This window comes from Eschscholzia californica, unplaced genomic scaffold, assembly GCF_041429995.1.
Source record: "Eschscholzia californica isolate CP2 unplaced genomic scaffold, dmEscCali1.0.p SCAF_1, whole genome shotgun sequence".
Classification (NCBI taxonomy): domain Eukaryota; kingdom Viridiplantae; phylum Streptophyta; class Magnoliopsida; order Ranunculales; family Papaveraceae; genus Eschscholzia; species Eschscholzia californica.
Window position 1 is genome coordinate 867,665 of NW_028238198.1, and position 22,813 is coordinate 890,477.

Consider the following 22,813-nt stretch of genomic DNA (forward strand, 5'->3'; position numbering starts at 1 on the left):
ACTTTACTGAATATAATTGAATAACAATCTATTTTTACTATCCAAACCTGTTCGGCCAGATGTTCAGATATAAAAAACAAACATTAACTTTGTACAATAATTCAGCCGATTCAGATTCAGCCGTTTCAGTTCAGCCAATTCAGATTCAGCAAATTCAGATTCAGCCACAAATAAAAAAACAAACAGCACCTTAGTAAGCTAACTTGCAGCTGAATTTGCATGTACATAGTTAGATCATTGTGTAGGGGAGGTGGTGTGTTGATATTGAATTGGTCAAAATCACTTTCTCCATAGTTCACCTTCAATTTATGGGTTATTTCCCTAATGGCCCCCAACTTTGTGACCAGCTTCCCGCCTGGCCCCCTACTTTATGAAAAATACCCATATGGCCCCCTTCCGTTATAACACCGTCACTCTCTCTCCTCCATCATGTTTTCTCTCTCTGCCAAGTCACACCACATCATCTTTTACGCCACCTCATCATCTTCTCCGGCATGGGTCGTCGGCCGACCAAATTCCCGGCCGACGACCTTCAAATTTTTTTTTCTCTCTATCTAATTTTTTTTTATTTTTTATTTTTTTATTCTCACCTCTCTCTCTCTCTCTAAACTCCGGCGAAGGGTTGAACTTCTAAGGAAATTGAGGTTTGAACAGATCGAACTCCGGCGAAGGGAAACCCCTTCGCCGGAGTTTAGAGAGAGAGAGAGAGGAAAGAATAAAAAAAATGTTTTTTTTTTTTAGGGAGAGAGAGAAAAAAATTTGACGGTCGCCGGCCGGAAATTTGGCCGGCCGGCAACCCATGCCGGAGAAGATGATGAAGTGGCGTAAAAGATGATGTGGCGTGACTTGGCAGAGAGAGAAAACATGATGGAGGAGAGAGAGTGACGGTGTTATAACAGAAGGGGGCCATATGGGTATTTTTCATAAAGTAGGGGGCCAGGCGGGAAGCTGGTCACAAAGTTGGGGGCCATTAGGGAAATAACCCTCAATTTATTTGAAGTTTACTTTGAGAACAAGCCCGAGAAGTTGTCAATAGACTCAGCCACGGCTTCATCGTAAAATCAAGTAATCTTCTTGATACTCTCATTCGTCACATTTTTATGAGTTCTTTATCGTTAGATTGTGATGAGTACGTAAAGTACTCCATTTCTGGACTTCATTTTACAGTCTTTACGTATTAATTTTGGTGGAGTTAATTAAATTACATGATTTTTATAGGAATCTCTCAAAAATACTCAGAAGTTGTTAATTGAAAGAAATTTACATTCGAAGATATTATGTAAGTCTTGAGATATATGGAAGATTAATTGGTTCAAAAGAAAAATTGAATGAAGGGCCTTTTTGCAATCAAAAGTTTTAGGGAACTATATTTGCATGCCTACGTAGTTAATGGACATTGAAATAAGGATTTAACCAAGTAATCTTGACTACTCGGTCGAGACCCTCGGTCGATGCAACATACTTTTATTTTAGTGGTGGCAATGTGGCTTAGCAATCACAACCATATGAGATTTCCTATGCATGGTAATGCCAAAAACTTCAGTCATGTCCAAATCCTTAGCTTCAATACCATATGGAAGCTCCCAATCAAAGCTATGGAGAAGCTGAGCAAAAGCAAGCTCCACAGTTGCTGTTCCAAATCCTATGGCAGGACAAATCCTTCTCCCAGACCCAAATGGTATTAACTCGAAATCTTGACCTTTATAATCAATTGAACTTCCATTAAATCTCTCTGGTTCAAAAACATCTGGATTCTCCCAACACTCTGGGTCTCTCCCAGTTGCCCAAGCATTGATGTAGAATCTTGTTTTTGTAGGAATTTCATACCCATCTATCGTAACTTCTTCCGTGGATTCTCGTACTAAAACTGGATCTGGAGGATGCATTCTGAAGATCTCTTTAATCACACATCTCAAGTAGTTCATTTCAGGTAAATCACTCTCTAAAACTGTTCTTCTTTCTCCAACAATACTTCTTATTTCTGTTTGTGCTTTTTTCATGACTTTTGGGTTTATTATAAGCTCTGTCATTCCCCAATCTAATGTTATGAAAGTTGTGTCAGTTCCAGCACCAAATAAGTCCTGCACACCAATAAGTATTTGAATATCAATTCACATGACTGGCTTTCAAGTACCAAAGTTATTAGCAAAACCAAAAGCTAATTGGACATCCTACTCGAAATCAATTGGCAATGGAGCACGTGTGGCTTTTAAGCCTATTTCTTGTGGGTCTGACTTTGTTAGCATGTTAAGTTTGTGGTCATCAACTCAAAATCAATTAGGAATTAGTGGAAATTAATGACCTATACATCATATTTTTGGTTGTTAAATCGACCTTCTCCCTTGTGGGACTGTTCTTACATATACTACGACAAAACTTCAAACAAATTAACGGAAGAAAGATGAAAAGAGAGCAGAGAAAAAACAAACCAAGCTAACAGCTTTGATATTATCCATTGTTAGAATGAGATCATCTTTTTGTGCTTGTAGTAAAATATCAACAATATCCTTATGATCATCTTTTCCTTTCTTAAAACTTTGATGCTCCTTGATAATTTCATCAAAGAGACTATCAAATCTTTTGAAGGTATTGACTAGTCTAGATTTCATGCCGGTTATGGTTTGAATCCATTGCATTGAAGGAAAATAATCCCCAAAACTAAATCCACCTAACAAAACTTGATATTCTTCAAGCATATTTTGAAACCCATGTTTAGTGTATTCCTGTCCACATGAGAAATCACGCCCGAAAGCTGCCCGGCAAAGGATATCGTTGGCGTAGAGCCTCAAAATCTTGCTAAGGTCGACCGTGCTAATACCATTGCACGATTCATCTGTAATTCGGTGAACTAGACGAGCGACCCCTTCTTCTCTTACAAAACTATAAGATTGGACTCTTTTAGAACTAAGAAGTTCAAGTGCACAGATTTTTCTTAAGTGCCTCCAATAAGAACCATAAGGAGAAAAACCAACATCAGTACAATTATAGAAGAGATATTTTGCTGAATAAATTGAAGGTCTATTAGCAAGAGCAAGGTCATTGGTTTTCAAAACTTCCTTAGCTAAACGAGCCGATGAAACAACTACGGTTGGGATCTCACCTAGTTGTAGGTAAACTATCGGGCCATACTTCTGGCATAAGCGACGTATAGAGAGGTGAGGCAAATCGTCGAGTTGGTGAAGGTTGCCTATAATTGGTAGCTTTGGAGGACTTGGTGGGAGATGGTAGTACTTCTTCTTTCCCCTTCTTCGGTTCTCAAGAAGATATTTCAGTATAAGTAAAGCAATTGGGAAGAAGAGACTGAAAAAGAGATGGGTTTGAATGATTTCATTCAACCATTGAAGAGATAGAGCCATTTAGTTGATTCTTCTATATATTCAAATTATTACAGCTACAACTTTCTCTTGAGTGGGAACAAATACAACCAAACTCTGCATGTAGAGTAATTAACTATATATATATATATATATATATATATATATGTATGTAGTGTGATCTGATCTTGGACTATTTGGGTTTGGATATGAAATCTTTACCTTGGCCAAAACTATCTTCAAATGTTTGACACCAAGCAGCGTATAGAGCTAACAAACTTGAAGTGTGTCAAGTTATGAAATATAGGGGTATATTTTGTTTTCTAATTTTGTATTCTTTTGCTTATTGAAAATTTTGCCTTATAATGAATCAAAATCGAACGCCAAATTAAGATAACTTCAAATACGCGTTGCTGAGCTATTTTTGTTTTATTTTGAGTTAGTTTTCCTTTGAGGATCCTCACTGTGACACCGAATAAAATTGGAAGCTTGTGATTTAGTTTTTGATGTAGCAAGCAGGGTGCAATAAGGGCTGGGTGTCATTATGTTAATAACAAATGGCTCGGTGGTATGTCAACAAATTGGTCCCCACTCCAGAATCCTTTCGATTGCTCGTTCGAGAACTATGATCTTTGGCTCTGGAATTGAATCATTTACTTTTGTCTGAGAAGAACTTCCAGATAAATAAAAAGTGTTGGGGTCCCTCCTTATAATAAAAGGACTCCTAGTTGGAATAGGATTTCCCTTATTCCTTGTTTGGGGAAAAAATAGAAGTTTCTATTTTTTCAAGCCTAAAAAGGAATTCCTATTTCTATTGGTAAACCTCCCTATTTATCATTATAAAAGGGAATGAAAGGGAAGAGATTATACACAACAACTTCCAGAACAAAGAGAAGTCAGAGAAAGAGAGATTTCTGAAGTGGTTCTTTCAAGAGAGATTGAAAGAGCAGAATATTGGTTTGAAGAAAAGAAGATTATTAATCTTGTGAAGCAATTTAGTTTGTAGTTATCTTCTTCGACCTTTAGTAATCTAGGATTTGTTCAAATCCTAAGGAGTAAGAGATTTTATTTCTTTGTTTCTTTGTTCAGTTTATCCACCACAGGTTTGGTGAAGAGTTGTCCAAGAGTGTTTCTACACATCTTGAAGAATTGTGTAACCCATTATTTAATTATAGTGGAAGATTTCTGGACTAGGTCCCGTGGTTTTTTACCTTCTAGTTTGGAGGGGTTTTTGCCACGTTAAATAATCTTGGTGTCTCTACTTTTACTTTCACATCGTTTATCTTCATATTCCTGAACAAGTTAATTAGGTTATTTTTCCTAACAAAAAGGAAGCTGGATAGGAATGAATCAGAATTTTTTCTCTGACTGACCAATATAAACATCATCACCTTCAGAATTGGATTAGTTTCTCCCGAACAAATAAGTGCTTGGGCCCCAATAAAATCCTACTACAAAGTGGGTAAAAATGGCCGGATACGATTGAAAACATTTCTCGAGTCGTTCAGATTTCAAAATCCCACCTACGGTGTTCGAAGAATTTCCTACGAGAACATGCACAATAAATTCAAGTACTAATCTTTCTCTATTTCTTCACATTTCCTGAGTTATATGTCATCTGATTTCATCCTAAAGGCTATCTTATTAAACCATTTAATAATCATTTCCTTAGTACATCCACTCCTAAAACTTGGAGGTCATAAGATCGATACTTGGTGGGGGTGGAAATCTATAATTTATCGATTCGTATTAATAAGTGTATAAGTGAAAGTAGATTAGTCTAAAAATGGCCTTTATGTTGGAAATTAGTAATTTGTAATTTCCTATGTAACTCTTTGTATTGGGAGAAATATTTAGATTGAGTCTTTTCTAAAGTAGAAATATCTAGAGAAGAATAGTCTAGAGAAGTTTGACTAAAATAATTAGTCTAAAAATTATATTAACTCTTTGTAAGTCCCAATGTGGAATTTTCTAGTCTTTACTAGTATGCTCTATCTTTAGTATAAATAGAGGTAATATGTGGGTATGTAGGATAAGAAGCATAGGAAGCACAAGAGAAGCAAATTAGAGATTGAATTGAAGAACTTATAAAGTAAGTTGTAAGAGTTGAAGGAGCTCTGTACGGGCTTCTAGCCCGTACATCTCCAAATTTTAATAGTTAAATATATTACTATATGTCTAAATTTATTATAAATCTTATCTAGATATTTTCTTTCAAATATCGTCCCCTACAAGTGGTATCAGAGCCGAAGGTTCAATGTTGAGTCCTACAAAAATATTAATCCAAGGTTAATTGGAAATTGAAAAATGGGTGCTGGTGTATCTCCATATTAGAAAGGAAGAAAGAAGGAGGAAAATGCAACGGAAAAAAGGCGATGAATTCCTCACTATTGGCAAACAAAAAACTTAATGTACGGTATTCCCACAAAGAAGAAAAAAGAAACAAAGAGAGAGCAAGGAAAAAAGTGACTACCCAAAGTCCACCTGGTGGTGTGAATGAGAAAATCTCTTAAGAAGGAGAGACAGAAAAATTAGCAAAAAAATATCCACAAAAAGAAGACCCAAAAAGCAGGGTTGAGTTATAGCAATTAAATTCAGAACCTCTGAATCCAAGTGATTAAGTTCAATAGGTTGTGAAGAGCCTCTGAATCTAAAATTGATCAAGCTCGTATCAACAAAAAAAGTAAAGCATCTACATGAAAATACGACCAAAGTTGTCGTTTGAGCACACCAGTTGGGAAACGAAAAGTGAGATATTAATTCTTTTTATGGAGATTATGGAGAAAAAATAGTGATTCTTATTTCCTTCAAGGATGTCCTAAGTAAGATATTACAAAAGTCTCATTGCTCATTTAAAAATATGCTTCCAGCTACAGCGAGCAAATGCAAACAATATTGAGTTAATATTTTTGGTCTGAAATGAAACCGGAAGGAGAAACCATCAACCAAAGAAGATTAATGCAGAAAATGGTGCTACAAGATGATCGAATTTTTGCGGCAAACTTCGAAGAATTTTTTGCACGATTTTTTTGTCTTCAATAGTATCTCCAAGACTTCTAATTTTGTTAATAAGTTCAGTAACACGAGATGAAAAAAGTTGAATATTTTCACTCTCCTTCATTCCCAAATTATCAAACTCTTTCCACAATGATTGAAGCTTAATAACAATAACTTTTTCGGAACCTTGAAATTCCTTTTTCAAAATATCCCATGCAATTTTAGCTTTAGTTGCACCCATAATTCTATGAAAGATCGATTTACTAACCCCTTGTTGGATGTATTGCAATGCTTTTGCATCCTTTTTAATTAGCTCTTTCAATTGAGCTATTGTTTTGCCTTCTTCTTCATAACCTTCATCAACTAATTCCCATAAATCTTGTGATACATAAATCGTCCTCATTTGAATGCTCCAATAATCATAGTGTTCTCCATCAAAAATTGGTATGGAATTAGGTGAAAGATTGAAGGTGGAATTTGAAGATGGTGTTGACATTTCTTTATGAGATTGAAATAGATAAAAGGGATAATTGGCTCTAGATATTACAAAAGTCTCATTGCTCATTTAAAAATATGCTTCCAGCTACAGCGAGCAAATGCAAACAATATTGAGTTAATATTTTTGGTCTGAAATGAAACCGGAAGGAGAAACCATCAACCAAAGAAGATTAATGCAGAAAATGGTGCTACAAGAATTTTCAAAAATTCAAGGACTCGATAAAAATTACAAATTAAGAAGGGGTGTTGGAAATTAGTAATTTGTAATTTCCTATGTAACTCTTTGTATTGGGAGAAATATTTAGATTGAGTCTTTTCTAAAGTAGAAATATCTAGAGAAGAATAGTCTAGAGAAGTTTGACTAAAATAATTAGCCTAAAAATTATATTAACTCTTTGTAAGTCCCAATGTGGAATTTTCTAGTCTTTACTAGTATGCTCTATCTTTAGTATAAATAGAGGTAATATGTGGGTATGAAGGATAAGAAGCACAGGAAGCACAAGAGAAGCAAATTAGAGATTGAATTGAAGAACTTATAAAGTAAGTTGTAAGAGTTGAAGGAGCTCTGTACGGGCTTCTAGCCCGTACATCTCCAAATTTTAATAGTTAAATATATTACTATATGTCTAAATTTATTATAAATCTTATCTAGATATTTTCTCTCAAATATCGTCCCCTACACTTTAGGGGTTTATGCATGTCTTTACGTCAGTTATCAGCATATATATTCCATCCTTTGATGTATCCAAATCCAAGCCTATTTATCTCATGTAGTCATGTACTTTCAAGAAAAAAAAAGACGCACCACACATGTTCTTATTGATATCTATTATATAAAACAGAAGGGAGAATGATGACTGGGACAAACATCCTTATTTAATTAGAGATATTGTCTAGAAGCCCTTCTAAAATTTAAGATATAGTCCTTCGTAGAAATCTATTATATAAAACAGAAGGAAAAATGATGACTGGGACAAACATCTATATTTAATAAGAGATATTGTCTAGAAACCCTTCCCAAAATTTAAGATATAGTCCTTCGTAGAAATAAAATAACCTATTTAAAATATCTTTCTTAGAAATAAAATATCTAATTTGAGAAAAAAATAAAATAAAAGATATTGCAAGGGTTTAAAAAAAGAAATGGAAATCTCTCTCATAAAATAACTAATTTAAGAAAAAAATGAAATAAAAGAAAATAAATAATAAGTAGAATACCAAAAAATTATGGTATCCACTATATAGCAATGATAAATATTGAAAGTCGTCAAATTTAATCGATACGAACTGTTCGTGCCCTAGGGCACGGGATATACCCTAGTAAATATAATGGTACCTTGTTATGGACAAGAAAGATACACTATTCAAAATATAGTAACCCGAACAATAATCCAGCTAACAACCCCCCATAAACAAGAATTGCTACTTCTAGGATTCTAGTTGAAATAGCGAAGTTTAACTTTTATTTGAATGACAAACTATTTTTACTATCCCAACGTGTTCGATGAGATGTTACTTCACTTTGAAAACTTACCCGTTACGGGTAATTGGGATATAATCAAGATGAGTTTAATGGAAACCGTGGTTTGGCATTAACAACTAGATTCGATATTCTGTGCATAGTGATACCAAACAATTCGGTCATGTCGAGATCTTTGGCATTGACACCAGAGGGAAGTTCATAATCAAAGCTATGTAGAAGTTGAGCAAGTGGAAGCTCAACTCCTGCAATTCCAAATGTCTGTGCAGGACACATTCTCCTTCCCGACCCAAATGGTATGAACTCGTAATCTAGTCCTTTATAATCTAAAGCTGAGTTTTTACCACCAGGCATGAACCTCTCGGGTTCGAAAACTTCGGGATTTTCCCATGACTCTGGGTCTCTCGAAATCGCCCATGCATTAACAGTAAACCTTGTTTTAGCAGGTATTTTATACCCATCTATTGTTATGTCTTCCATTGATTCTCTTAGCATTAGTAGTGGAGCGGGAGGATGTGTTCGGAATATCTCTTTAATCACAGCTTTTAAGTAGTCCATTTGAGGCAGATCTGTTATACATTCTATAAGTAGTGTTCATGAGACAAGTTAGCAATTCAAAATCTTCTCATGAACACACAAGAATCTAGGGACTCATGTTTGTCACAAAATCAATATGGAAATATGAACATTAGGTAATTATTAACATGAAATAATTACATACCTTTCTCCATTGTAGAGATTAGAAACAACTTCTTACTAGAACCAATATAAGCTCCTTATAACCAATATAAGCTCTTTACTTCAATAAGTTTTAACTCCTTAAATCTCTACTTACTAGAAGATGAACTTGTATACTCTTTTCTCTTCTATTCTTCAAGCACTAGTGATGGAGATACTAGCTTGAGTTAATGAGCAAGAGCATAGCTTTCCATCTCATTCTCCATCTCTATTTATACAATTCTCTAATCCATCATAGAGTTTGTACAAGTTACTACATGGGTGTCATGTGTCCCCTTATGTGTCAAGCAACAAGTCTATTAGGTGTCATTAGGTGTCATGATACAAGACAAGTGTCTCTTATGTGTCAACCACAAGACCATTAGGTGTCAAGACACAAGACAAGTGTCCCTTATGTGTCAAACAACTAGACCATTAAGTGTCAAGACACAAGACAAGACAACACACCTCATTAGTCTATACACCTCATGCTTATAGATGGGCTTTGTTGTCAACACATAGTTAGTGTCGATAGATTCAATACATGAATGAGTTTTATGAGCCCAACAAACCTTTAGCCCAATAAGTTTATACATGGTCTTATTGTATGGGACATACTAATGGGCCTTGTTCATGAAAATTGGCGAATGGGCCTTGCATGAACATAGCCCATGTTTACATTCTCCCACTTGGACCATACAATTGAAAACAAAATTTTAGGTTTTCAAAGATCATTTAAAACTTTTAGTAAATGTATTGGTTAAGGCTTAGGCTCAAAAACATATATGCGCGCATTTTAAAAAATAACTCCATTCATATCTAGTGAACACAATCTCATTAACAGGTAGGCTACTAGTGCGAGTCATAGCGGTTATATATCTTAAAGCGACATATTTCCTTCCATGTACTACGACATTAGCAACTTCCTAACATTACCATTCATTGGAGATTAGATACAAAACCAAGTACGTAAGTGGTTTTGTTTCAATTCAGCTATGTCTGATTAAGACTATTCCTGTCTAATCAAGACTATTCTTGTCACTTTCACTCATTTCAATTATGCACATATGAGTAAACAAGAATATGGAAACATAACATTCATGAGATCTCAATTAGTATTTGTAGAAACTTACATACATATCAATCCACTACGATACAAGGATTACTAAGACCCATCGTTGCAACATGTTCCTTAAAGGTCTTAGATACCAAACCCTTTGTTAGTGGATCAGCTACCATACACATGGTACTAATATGTTCTACAATTACTGTATGTTTCCGAACCTCCTCTTTTACAATAAGATATTTGAGCTCAAGGTGTTTGCTTCCTCGTGAGTTCGAATACTTATCATTTTTAGAGAAGTATACTGCGGCAGTATTATCACAATAAATTCTCAGCGGCTTGGCAATAGAGTCGACAAGTCCAAGTCCTGAGATAAAATTCCGCAGCCATAAAGCATGAATTGTGGCTTCATAACAGGCCACAAACTCAGCCTCCATTGTGCAAGATGCATAAATACTTTGCTTAATGCTTCTCCATGATATCGTTCCTCCAGCTAATAGGAACACATATCCAGAAGTGGATTTTCTACTATCAGTACATCCAGCAAAGTCGGAGTCTGAGTAACCTATTACTTCCAGATTATCTTCTCTTCTGAAAGTAAGCTTATAGTCTTTCGTTCCTTGTAAGTACCGCATCACCTTCTTTGCTGCTTTCCAGTGAGTCATCCCTGGGTTACTTTGGTAACGACCAAACATTCCTACTGCGAAGCTAATGTCTGGACGGGTACAAACTTGCGCATACATAAGATTTCCTACTGCAGAAGCATAAGGAATACTTTCCATTCCTTTTCTTTCCAAGTCATTCTTAGGACATTGCATGAGACTTAACTTATCTCCTTTCTGTATTGGTGTATCAGTCGGTGCACAATCCTTCATGCCAAATCTCTCTAAAACTTTTTCAATATAGCTCTTCTGAGACAAACCAAGTAGACCTTGTTTTCGATCTCGAAAAATTTCGATCCCGATCACAAATTTTGCCTCATTCATATCTTTCATTTCAAAGTTCTTAGAGAGAAATTTCTTGGTTTCATACAGTAGACCAAGATCATTAGTGGCTAGGAGTATGTCATCCACATATAAAATCAAGAATATGAACTTACTCCCACTGACCTTCTGATATATACATTGATCAACAATGTTTTCTTTAAATCCGAAGGTCACAATGGTATCATTAAACTTAAGGAACCATTGTCTGGAGGCTTGCTTAAGTCCATATATTGACTTATTCAATTTACACACCATATGTTCCATACTCATTTCTGAGTAACCTTCTGGTTGCTCCATGTAGACCTCTTCCTCTAAACTCCCATTTAGAAAAGCTGTTTTCACATCCATTTGGTGAAGCTCTAGATCATAATGAGCCACCAAAGCCATAATGATTCTAAATGAGTCTTTTCTTGATACAGGCGAAAATGTATCATGATAATCAATGCCTTCTTTCTGAGTGAAACCTTTTTCAACAAGTCTGGTTTTATATCGTTCAACTTTGCCTTTAGAGTCGAGTTTGGTCTTGAAGACCCATTTACACCCGATTTTCTTACACCCTTCAGGCAATTGAACCAGATCCCAGACTTTGTTCTGTTTCATAGATTTCAACTCTTCATTCATTGCATCAATCCATTTAGAAGAATTATTGCTATTTACTGCTTGTGAAAATGAAACTGGATCTTCCTTACTTGTCCCAATGTCATATTCAGATTCCTGAAGATATACTAAATAATCAGAAGAGATCGCAGACTTCTTTATTCTCTGAGCTCTGCGTAACTCTACTGGATCATGAGATTGTGGGTTTATCAATTGTTGTTCACTATCAACAGTTGGATAGTTTTCATGAGGAACAACAATATTTTCAATAGGTATGGGAACAGTTATCCTTACTTCTTTAATAACCACATTTCGTGGTTCAGTACTCCCACTATTCTCATGATTCTCAAGGAATCTTGCATTGCCAGTTTCAACAATTCTAGTGGTATGGTTAGGACAATAAAATCTATACCCTTTGGATTTATCAGGGTATCCAATAAAGAACCCACTGATAGTTCTTGAGTCCAATTTCTTTTCTTGTGGGTTATAGATTCTAGCTTCTGCTGCGCAACCCCAAACACGAAAGTGCCTTAAACTAGGTTTCCTACCAGTCCATAACTCAAAAGGAGTTTTAGGAACTGACTTACTAGGAACTCGGTTTAAGACATATGCAGCAGTTTTAAGAGCTTCACCCCATAACATAATGGGTAAAGTAGAGTTGCTCATCATGCTCCTAACCATATCCATTAGAGTTCTATTACGCCTTTCAGCAACACCGTTCTGCTGAGGCGTTCCTGGCATTGTATACTGTGCACAAATGCCAAGCTTTTCTAGGAGTTTAGCAAACGGACCAGGATGTTGTCCCGATTCGTCATACCTTCCATAATATTCACCACCTCTGTCTGACCTGATGATTTTCACCTTTTTATCTAATTGTCTTTCAACCTCAGTGATAAAAATCTCAACAACCGCTACTGCCTGAGATTTATCATGTAACAAATAGATATACCCATAACGTGAAAAATCATCTATAAATGTGATGAAATATTTCTCTCCACCAATACATGCAGTGGAGAGAGGTCCACAAATATCAGTATGGATGATCTCAAGAAGTTCTCTGCTCCTTGTGGCTCCTTTCTTGGTGTGTGTTGTTGTCTTTCCTTTTATACAATCGACACACATCCCGAAATCGGTGAAGTCTAGGTTTGACAAAATCCCATCCTTCACCAATCTCATCATTCTTTCTTTGGAGACATGCCCCAATCTTTTATGCCACAAGTTGCTAGAGTTCTCATTTATTTTATGCTCAATTCCAAAACTTACATTAGGATGCAGGCTTAAAATAGATTCAGCAAACTGATTATCAAGACTGATTTTATAAAGTTTATCATATAAAACGCCAGAACCTATAACACATTTATTTTTATACAATTCAAAACGTTGATCTCCTAAAGACAGTTTATAACCCAAAAGATCTAGTTGAAACATAGAAACTAGATTACGAGATACGGTTGGAACAAAAAGAGTATTATACAAATCCAAAAAACAACCAGTATCAAGTTTTAAACGATAGGTTCCAACAGATAAAACTTCAGAGAAAATCTGGTTTGCCATAAAAATGAAACGTTCAGTCTGACTTGGGTTTCGGCTTGAAACAAAGCCCTGCATCGTTTTAGAAACATGAACATTAGCGCCCGTGTCGAGCCACCAAGTATTAGAAGGAATTTCAACAAGATTTGATTCGAAACATACAAGAGCTAACTGCTCACCTTTCTTTTCGAACCAAGCCTTACGCTTTGGACAATCTGCCTGAAAGTGTCCAATCTTTCTACAAAAATGACATCTGAATTCCTTCTTCTTAATATGAACCTGGGGAGCTAAAGCAGGTTCATGGTTCTTTGGTGCGACAACTTTCTTACCTTTCTTGGGCTTCCAATTCTTTCTTTTCACTTCTTGAGAAACAAGATTAGTAGAGAAACTTTCTTGTTGTCTTAACCTTGTCTCCTCTTGAACTAACATACTAGATAGTTCATTCACATTCCATTGTTCCTTAAGTGAATTGTAATTCATCTGGAATGGTCCATACTGAGGAGGCAAGGAATTCATAATAAAACGAACAAGAAAAGGCTCCTCTACATTCATACCAAGTCCATTAAGTCTCGCCGCAATGTTAGTCATTTCAATTAAGTGCTCTTGCATACCTCTCACACCGTCATACTTTATGGTAGTGAGTTGAGCCATTAGCGTGCCAGCTAGAGACTTATCGGCTGCACGAAATCTCTCCTCAACTGCATTAATGAAGTCTTTAGCATTATCAGTTTGAGGAAGCGATGACTTTATATTGCTTGCAATAGTCATTCGCATAAACATCATGCTTAGTCTGTTTGATTTTTCCCAAGCGTCAAACAAATTTTTCTCATCAGTGCTACTTGATACATTTAGAGTAGCAGGTCTATCAGACATAAGGGCTCGATCCATATCAAGAACACCTAAAGTGAACTTGACATGTTCGCTCCATTCTGAAAAATTTGAACCAGTAAGCAAGGGAACAGACGCAGCTTGCGAATGTAGGGATATCGGCGCAGATACTGCAAACATTTAGACAATATACTATAAGCAAGTTAACTATATCAAAATTTATCCTTTGGGTCTAAATTAAGATATATACCATACCATTCATCATTTAAATACCATACATAAATGAGTCCATTAGTGTATCGTCTAACCACAAAAGGGTTCATCACCTTTGGGCAATAGAACCAAGTTGATTAGACGGTACAAAGCATTAACAATAATATTCAATCAACTTATAATTCTTCTTTGGAAAAATTACACGTTATCGAAATCGTTTAATGCAAATTATCCGACATAAGTTTGAACATTAATTAACCTTCTTAGATATGTAAGATTAGTTCAAAAGTCACTTTGGCAACCTTTTTACTAATTATACATATCATGGTTAAACTTTTATTCTTATGTCAAATTTTCATTTAAAACTTTTATAAAAGACAATTTTCATATACTTCAATTATTTGACTATAACCAAACTTTAATTAGTCAACATAATGAACTTTAATATTGTCTCCTTACAAGTTCTAAAATTAACCTTTGACTCGTTTTATCGAAAATTCGAAAGGCGATAAAAACACATAAAGAAGGCTTTTCTTAAATCAAAACCAAAATTCATTAGTGGTTTTTAATAACATTGAACTAACACAAAAGAGGCTTTTATGAAACTAAATGAGTTCTCTAATACAAAGGATTTTAAGTTTCAAAAATCAACTCATATAGCTTCTTAAAATTTATTTCCAATATGGCAACTAAACATAGATTAAAATTCGATAATTTGCCAAAACGATTTTGAACAAACATGAAGTCCACACCCATAGCTCTGATACCACATGTTATACATTCTATAAGTAGTGTTCATGAGACAAGTTAGCAATTCAAAATCTTCTCATGAACACACAAGAATCTAGGGACTCATGTTTGTCACAAAATCAATATGGAAATATGAACATTAGGTAATTATTAACATGAAATAATTACATACCTTTCTCCATTGTAGAGATTAGAAACAACTTCTTACTAGAACCAATATAAGCTCCTTATAACCAATATAAGCTCTTTACTTCAATAAGTTTTAACTCCTTAAATCTCTACTTACTAGAAGATGAACTTGTATACTCTTTTCTCTTCTATTCTTCAAGCACTAGTGATGGAGATACTAGCTTGAGTTAATGAGCAAGAGCATAGCTTTCCATCTCATTCTCCATCTCTATTTATACAATTCTCTAATCCATCATAGAGTTTGTACAAGTTACTACATGGGTGTCATGTGTCCCCTTATGTGTCAAGCAACAAGTCTATTAGGTGTCATTAGGTGTCATGATACAAGACAAGTGTCTCTTATGTGTCAAGCCACAAGACCATTAGGTGTCAAGACACAAGACAAGTGTCCCTTATGTGTCAAACAACTAGACCATTAAGTGTCAAGACACAAGACAAGACAACACACCTCATTAGTCTATACACCTCATGCTTATAGATGGGCTTTGTTGTCAACACATAGTTAGTGTCGATAGATTCAATACATGAATGAGTTTTATGAGCCCAACAAACCTTTAGCCCAATAAGTTTATACATGGTCTTATTGTATGGGACATACTAATGGGCCTTGTTCATGAAAATTGGCGAATGGGCCTTGCATGAACATAGCCCATGTTTACAAGATCACTTTCTGAAACTGTTTCTTTAATTCCTACTATCTTTCTTACTTCTGCTTGTGCTTTCTCCATGACTCTTGGATTTAATATGAGCTCTGTCATTCCCCAATCTAATGTCGTGAACGTCGTATCAGTTTCTCCAGCAAACATGTCCTGTAAATCATAATGTATCGAGGTATTATTAGATACATAGCTAACGCATTTTAGTAATGAAGAGGAGAAAGGCTGAGGGAGAGGAGAAAGATAGAAACAAACCAAGAGAATAGCCTTGACATTGTCCATCCTGAGATTCGGATCCTCCTTTTGTATCTCAAGTAGGACATCAACTATGTCCTTGTCTTCGTCTCTTGACTTCATAGAAATCCGATGTTCCTCAATAACTTCATCAAAGAAACGATCAAAGCCTGTTGAAGTTTTTACCAGTCTAGATCTTATGCCTGTTACAATATTTACCCACTCCTTGGAAGGGAAGTAATCACCCAAGCTAAATCCTCCTAGCAGCACTTGGAATTCTTCAAGCAATTTGTTGAACCCATGCTTATCATATTCTCCTCCTTCTGAAGAGAAAGTTCTGCCCAAGGCTGCCCTACAGGTCAAGTCGTTTGCATACAGTGCTATCATCTTACTAAGATTTGCAGTAACCGGGTAGCACCCAGCTATCCGACGAATAAGACTAGCAACCTCTTGTTCTCTTACATAGCTAAAGGCCTGAACCCGTTTAGCACTAAGTAGCTGAAGCGTGCAGATCTTCCGGACGTGCCTCCAGTAAGCCCCGTAAGGGGCAAATCCCATATCGATGCAATTATACGTGAGGTATTTTGCTCCATAAAGCTTTGGTCTGCTTGCAAGTGAAAGGTCATGTGTCTTTAGAACTTCCTTGGCCAATCGAGCCGATGAGACAACTACAGTTGGGATCTCACCTAGCTGTAGATGAATAATCGGCCCGTGTTTCTGGCACAAGTTACGTTAAGAGATATGCGGTGCAGTGCCGAGCTGGTGAAGGTTGCCTATAATTGGTAACTTTGGGGGAAGATTGTACTTGTTATTGATTTTGCTAGACCTTCTTCTTCTTATAAATGGGATAATGATAAGTATCAAAAGAAAAACAGTAGGTAGGAAGAAAGTTGAACTGGAAGACAGTTTTGTTTGAAGGAAAAATAAGAACTGGGTGATGGAAGTACCCATAATTTTAATCTCAACTTCAAATAATTCTTGATATATTTGTTGCTTTATTTGGATTCCCAGTCTGGTATACATTTATAGTTAGTGATCTTCAATCATGCATTGATTTTTAATCAAAAATTAAAATGTATTATATTAAGAAGAAATATAAATCATATTTAGGCTGATGTAATTGTGGTGATGTAAGTTGCTGAGCTTATTTCGTCGGTAACTTGTTTGTCAAATGTGGCGTGGTAAACTTCTTGTCTATTAGTAACTACAATGGTCCCATACTAGATAAGTTTGGGGTGGTTATTCTTTATTTGCTTTGTGGTTGTTTTGTTTTATTATATTGTTTTATTATACTAATTTCTAGAAAGGTCAAAATAATATTGAAAATGAGTAGAAAAACACAGAATATTTGAAAATTATTATTTAGGTCAAAAAATGTGCAACTACTAAAATATCCTTTTTTGTCATTTTGTGTAACTAAATTCTTTTATTTTTTTTCAACTTTAAATCGATATAACTTTTGTTTGAGATGTCGAATTTCTATAAAAATTATATATTTAGAAATGATTTTTCATTAGCTTTCTAACAAGATCCACTTTCAATATTTTTTTTTTAAAAAAAACTCAGAAAAAACGGCGTTTTTTTCCTTTACGTTTTTCTACAAACGTGTTTGCAACAATCTGTTATGCAAACGTGTTTGCAAAAATCTTTTATGCAAACGTGTTTGCAAAAATCTTTTATGCAAACGTGTTTGCAAAAATCTGATCTGCAAACGTGTTTGCAACAATCTGATCTGCAACGCATTACTATTAGCAAATAAAAACCCTAAAAGTAAAAGCGAAAGAGACCCATAACCACCAAATTGTTCATAAACAATCACAAATGCCCCAAATGCAACTAACCATCTAACAACTTTAGCAAAACCAGTTCTACTTTTCCCTGAAACTTGTACTTCATTTCGAATACGAGTTATTCGAAAAAGGGCATACTTTAAATCAATAAGGGTACCTAAATAAACCCTAAAAAGAGCAATAGGAATGGCTAAAATAGTTTGGGTAAGGCCTAGCTTTAAGGGTTCAGACCAAAATTCAACAAAAGCATCTTGAATCCGTCTGAGAGGAATTGAACATAAAATAGCCCATTGAATTGGACGAAGATATTGTTCAAGTAATTTATAAACACCAAAAAGTAAGAAGAGAGCAAAAGCAAGACCAGCATGAGCCATGGCTATGTAAACAACAAGACGTACCTTAACCTTATGATCATCATAACCCAAACGGGTATTCTGGTTGGAATTTTGGGTTTCAGAAGCTAAATTTTTCATTGATGGAGTATGATTTTGTAGTGAAGAAGATGGAATGGTTTGTGAGATTGGGTCAGGTTTTCGAACTGAGGCGGATCGAAACATATCTTGCCAGGGGAGATTAGAAGAAGATGAATTATTATAAGATGAATCTGGCATATTATATAACACAAACCTGAATAAACTTTGTCGAATCAAGAAGACGAAGAAGTCCAAGAACGAGAAGCACCGAAGAAGAATCGAGAGAAGAAGAATTGGAGAAGAAGACCCTAAAGTTCAGTATTTCTTTTAGAGAGGGAATTTAGTTTTATTGTGTAAGGTTATTTTGGGAATGAAACAAAAAGAAAATGACCTTATTGATAATTATCAATAATATTTTAAACTCTACATGTTATTACACATAAAATTTTGGTAACTTATACTTGATAGGAAAAAATCTAGGCTTTTTTGGTTATTATGATAATTTTTCCAACCTAAATAGTCATTTTCTCTTTATTTGCTTTGTGGTTGTTTTGTTTTATTATATATTTGTATTTATGTGTCAATTGTGGTGTCTTTTTTTTTGTTGAAATAATCAACTGTGGTGTCTATTAGTAACTCCAATGGTCCCATACTAGATAAGTTTGGGGTGGTTATTCTTTATTTGCTTTGTGGTTGTTTTGTTTTATTATATATTTGTATTTATTTGTCAACTGTGGTGTCTATTTGATGGCGGCCATCCCACTAATGGGCCTCACGGCCAACCCAATAAACGGGCCCAACGACCAAGATCTTATATTAATATAAGTTTCTAGTTTAGTATTTAGGGTTTCCATGTTTAGAGTCCTAGCAATCAAGGAAAGTATTATTAGTAGTTATCTTCTTTCTTTATTTGAGTCCAACTAGGAAAGTATAATCTCTATATAAGAGAAGTCCAGTCTGTCTTAGAACACACAATTGAATTATCAAATACAAAAACTCTTGATTGCATCTTCTTTATTTACAGTTATTCAATTTATCTTTAGTTATTTATCGTTTCTTCGTTAGTTTTATTAATGAATTCTAATACTTTTACGCTTCCGCCGAAATCTACATCAGTTGGTATTCAGAGCTTCAAGAATCTGGGAACAGATAATTTTTTTTTAGATACTTCTCATCTTGATTGTTGGAAAAATCTTCCGCGTTTAGGTTGGGATCCTTTTAGAGATACACAACAACTCTATGTTGATCGAAAAGATCAAAACAAAATTAATGTCTTTCCAAAAATTCCTATGTTTGATTATCAATATCATATAAATTTTTGGATTCAACAGATGGAAGATTGGTTCATAAACCAAAACGTTAGTGATGAAGATAAGGTTTTTGTCGTTGAACACCACTTATCTGAAAGAGTGTACGACAAACTCAACGAGATGCAATGGAGACTCGTTGATCAAGGAAACTCCTTCACTGATGATTGGACGCAACTGAAAAATGTTTTTCGGTATGCTTTACTTCCTTTGGATGAGTATTCATCTTATCCCGAATCACAAATTGATTTTAGACGACAACCATCCCATATTCTAGTCGATACTGATGAAGGAGATGTTCTTGATAAAATAAATACTAGTTTTTCAATGATGGGAGAAGAAAAGTTTCCTAAGACGAATCAAGAAGAAGAAATTCAATTGGCTAACACAAGCCCAAATAATTTGTTTGATCCATATATGATTCCGGGAGAAGAATTCGTTGTTTCGAATCATAAAATACTTCCGCCTCAATTTGTGTCGTCATTGGTTTTATGTCCTAATAATCATAAACTAAAAGACGACGATTCAAACCTAGTAATCACGGTGAAATACGAAGATACAATTAGACGATTCGGTGTAATTGTCAATAGCAATGGCTCTCTTGATATAAGTACGGCTGAACTTCCTGCGAAAACTCGTAATATCTTCAAGTTCACCTTTGATGTTGAAAACTCGTAATATCTTCAAGTTCACCTTTGATGTTGATATCTCCTTTGCATACAAGGATGAAGACCAAGATATGCTAACACTGATTGATGATGATGACCTCCATGGCGCCACCGAACAATATTTGAATCCCCTGAAGCTAAACGTAGAGATGAAAACAAATGGCTTCATTAACTTTGACACCAAATCAAGTGGGTTGTCTGCTCCCAAAAGTTTGCATCAAGGAGAGGTTAATCAACCATCCTTTATAATTTCTGGTGTTAATGAGGCATTCGAATCTTTTCCAGCCCAATTGAGCGATGTACTATCAAAAATCTTGTCTGATTTTGTATCCAAAGTTATGTCTTCTTCACCTATACTTGTTGAACTTCTTGAGCAATTCGTTAAGTTTACTTCTCGTCCCGATGGAAAATTTCTTGCTACCGGTGGAGAATCAGATCTTGTTCAAGTTTTCGATATCAAAACTCGATCTTCTCTTGGAAAACTAATAAGTCATCGTCGTCCAATTCAGTTAGTAAAGTACCCTAAATTTGATAAGCTTCAGTTATTTTCTGGTGGTGATGATTCTCTTGTTAAGTATTGGGATGTTGCCTCTGAAACAAAATTTTTAAATTTTCAAGGTCATAAAGACTATATAAGATCTGGGTATCCTTCACCTATTAGCTCTGATTTGTTTGCTGCCGGTTTTTATGATCATACTGTGAAGTTATGGGATTTTAGGGTTTCTTTTATGAATAATGTATTAACTAAAGAAGATGAATATGGAATACCCCATGTTCCTAGTAGTACAGATGGTAGTGGTAGAGAAGAAACGATTCCAAGTTGAAAACCGTAGTTTCTTTTCAAGCTTTCAAACTCTCATCAATGGCAGGAAACCGTAATATCCATCTTAACCGAAGTCTCTTCTCTACTCTCTCCGCATCTACAACAGAAAAACCCTCGATCTTTTCATTCCGAAAGGTAAAAACATCTATGAAACATGAACCTAATCCTGAAAAACTCGCTGCAAATTTCCAAAAATCATCAAATTTCTCTCGCGACCGAGCTTTAGTTGATCGTTTCGTGGACAAAACATCTAAACTTCAATGTTTTGTTCTTATTGGACGTTTATACGACGACACCAACTTGGGGACAAGTTGTTCCACAGAGGGGGAGTATGATGGCGGCCATCCCACTAATGGGCCTCACGGCTAACCCAATAACGGGCCCAACGACCAAGATCTTATATTAATATAAGTTTCTAGTTTGGTATTTAGGGTTTCCATGTTTAGAGTCCTAGCAATCAAGGAAAGTATTATTAGTAGTTATCTTCTTTCTTTATTTGAGTCCAACTAGGAAAGTATAATCTCTATATAAGAGAAGTCCAGTCTGTCTTAGAACACACAATTGAATTATCAAATACAAAAACTCTTGATTGCATCTTCTTTATTTACAGTTATTCAATTTATCTTTAGTTATTTATCGTTTCTTCGTTAGTTTTATTAATGAATTCTAATACTTTTACGCTTCCGCCGAGATCTACATCACTATTAGTAACTCCAATGGTCCCATACTAGATAAGTTTGGGGTGGTTATTCTTTATTTGCTTTGTGGTTGTTTTGTTTTATTATATATTTGTATTTATTTGTTGAGGATATTTGGTTATTCTACATGATACTACCCGATCAGTTCGATGACCCATTTTAGTATCTCTGGAGTGCATGTGTGCAGGCTTGTGGATTGAGTTGGGTACTTTCCATCTCCACTATATTTATGATAATGGGCAAACCTTAAATTAGATAAAACTAATCTGAAAAAGTAGAAGTCTTCTTTTGTTTCTAGAAATAAATTGCTAAAAATATAATAAAAAATCGATATCACGAATACTTGCTATTTTCTAAGTATTTGTCTTCTTTTATTCATAAGAAATAGAAGTCTTTTTAATATTAACAAGGTCTACTAAAATAAGGTATATCATTTAGTGGAAATGCTCTTTCGTAAAATAATAAAGTCTTTCTATCTTTAGAAAAGCGAAAACCTACCTCACTGGCCCACTCTAATTAGAAAATAAAATTCATAATTCCCTTTTTCTACTGCAGTTTAGTTATATGATTTCGAAAGATTTCTAGTAGCTTTTGTGCTCTAAAAATAGTGTGGTAGTAACTTGCAGGTGACTTTGCCTAGCAAGGTAGTTTGCTTGATGAGGAATCATGGTGGAGGGGGATGGTGCAACAACTTTTGAATTGCTAGAAATCCTGTCGTTAATAGACTCAGCCACCACTTCATCGTATAATCAAGTACTCTTTCTGATACTCTAATTCTTCACGTTTATTTTGGTTTCCTATCCTTAGATTTCTTTGTTTGTGATCCTCAATAGTAATTCAGTGCCAGTATAAAACCGAAAGAAATTTTTATTTCATCTGACAAAATTACTGTAAACCACATTACAGCTTTCATTATCAATATAAGTAATGCATTATTCTATAAGCCTGCAACTTAATAAACTTTGTCGATATATAGGAACCCTACCATCAACAATCCAATACTAATTTAGCTAATAACTTACCCCAATAAACAAGAGTTGCTACTTTTCGGTGTTTAATTAA

The 22,813-nt window shown here is 35.1% G+C and overlaps 1 protein-coding gene, 1 long non-coding RNA gene and 2 pseudogenes across 3 annotated transcripts; 1 reads left to right on the forward strand and 3 right to left on the reverse strand.

The window, feature by feature from the left end:
- Positions 1–1,297: 1,297 nt before the first annotated feature.
- On the reverse strand, positions 1,298–3,403 carry LOC147562918 (cytochrome P450 71AP13-like). Its single transcript, XM_086632404.1, has 2 exons — positions 2,430–3,403; positions 1,298–2,081 (listed from the first exon to the last, which is right to left on the reverse strand). Exons 1-2 carry the CDS (start codon positions 3,354–3,356, stop codon positions 1,470–1,472), a joined length of 1,539 nt encoding a protein of 512 aa, XP_086488530.1. The 5' UTR covers positions 3,357–3,403; the 3' UTR covers positions 1,298–1,469.
- Positions 1,607–22,506, forward strand: LOC147562919 (uncharacterized). Its single transcript, XR_015223092.1, has 3 exons — positions 1,607–1,678; positions 1,817–1,930; positions 22,378–22,506. It is a non-coding gene; the product is annotated as an uncharacterized LOC147562919 (long non-coding RNA).
- Positions 7,599–18,453, reverse strand: LOC147562920 (cytochrome P450 71AP13-like; annotated as a pseudogene). Its single transcript, XR_015236860.1, has 5 exons — positions 17,840–18,453; positions 16,074–16,884; positions 15,830–15,971; positions 8,126–8,870; positions 7,599–7,635 (listed from the first exon to the last, which is right to left on the reverse strand). The product of XR_015236860.1 is annotated as a cytochrome P450 71AP13-like (transcript).
- LOC147562921 (secreted RxLR effector protein 161 pseudogene) lies at positions 10,147–10,764 on the reverse strand (annotated as a pseudogene).
- Positions 22,507–22,813: the final 307 nt, after the last annotated feature.

Bases quoted from the DNA above. Each gene is read 5' to 3' on its own strand.
- LOC147562918 (XM_086632404.1), bottom strand. From the start codon at position 3,356: ATGGCTCTATCTCTTCAATGGTTGAATGAAATCATTCAAACCCATCTC. The intron at 2,082-2,429 runs GTTTGTTTTTTC...ATTGGTGTGCAG, and splicing joins ATATCAAAGCTGTTAGCTTG to GACTTATTTGGTGCTGGAAC.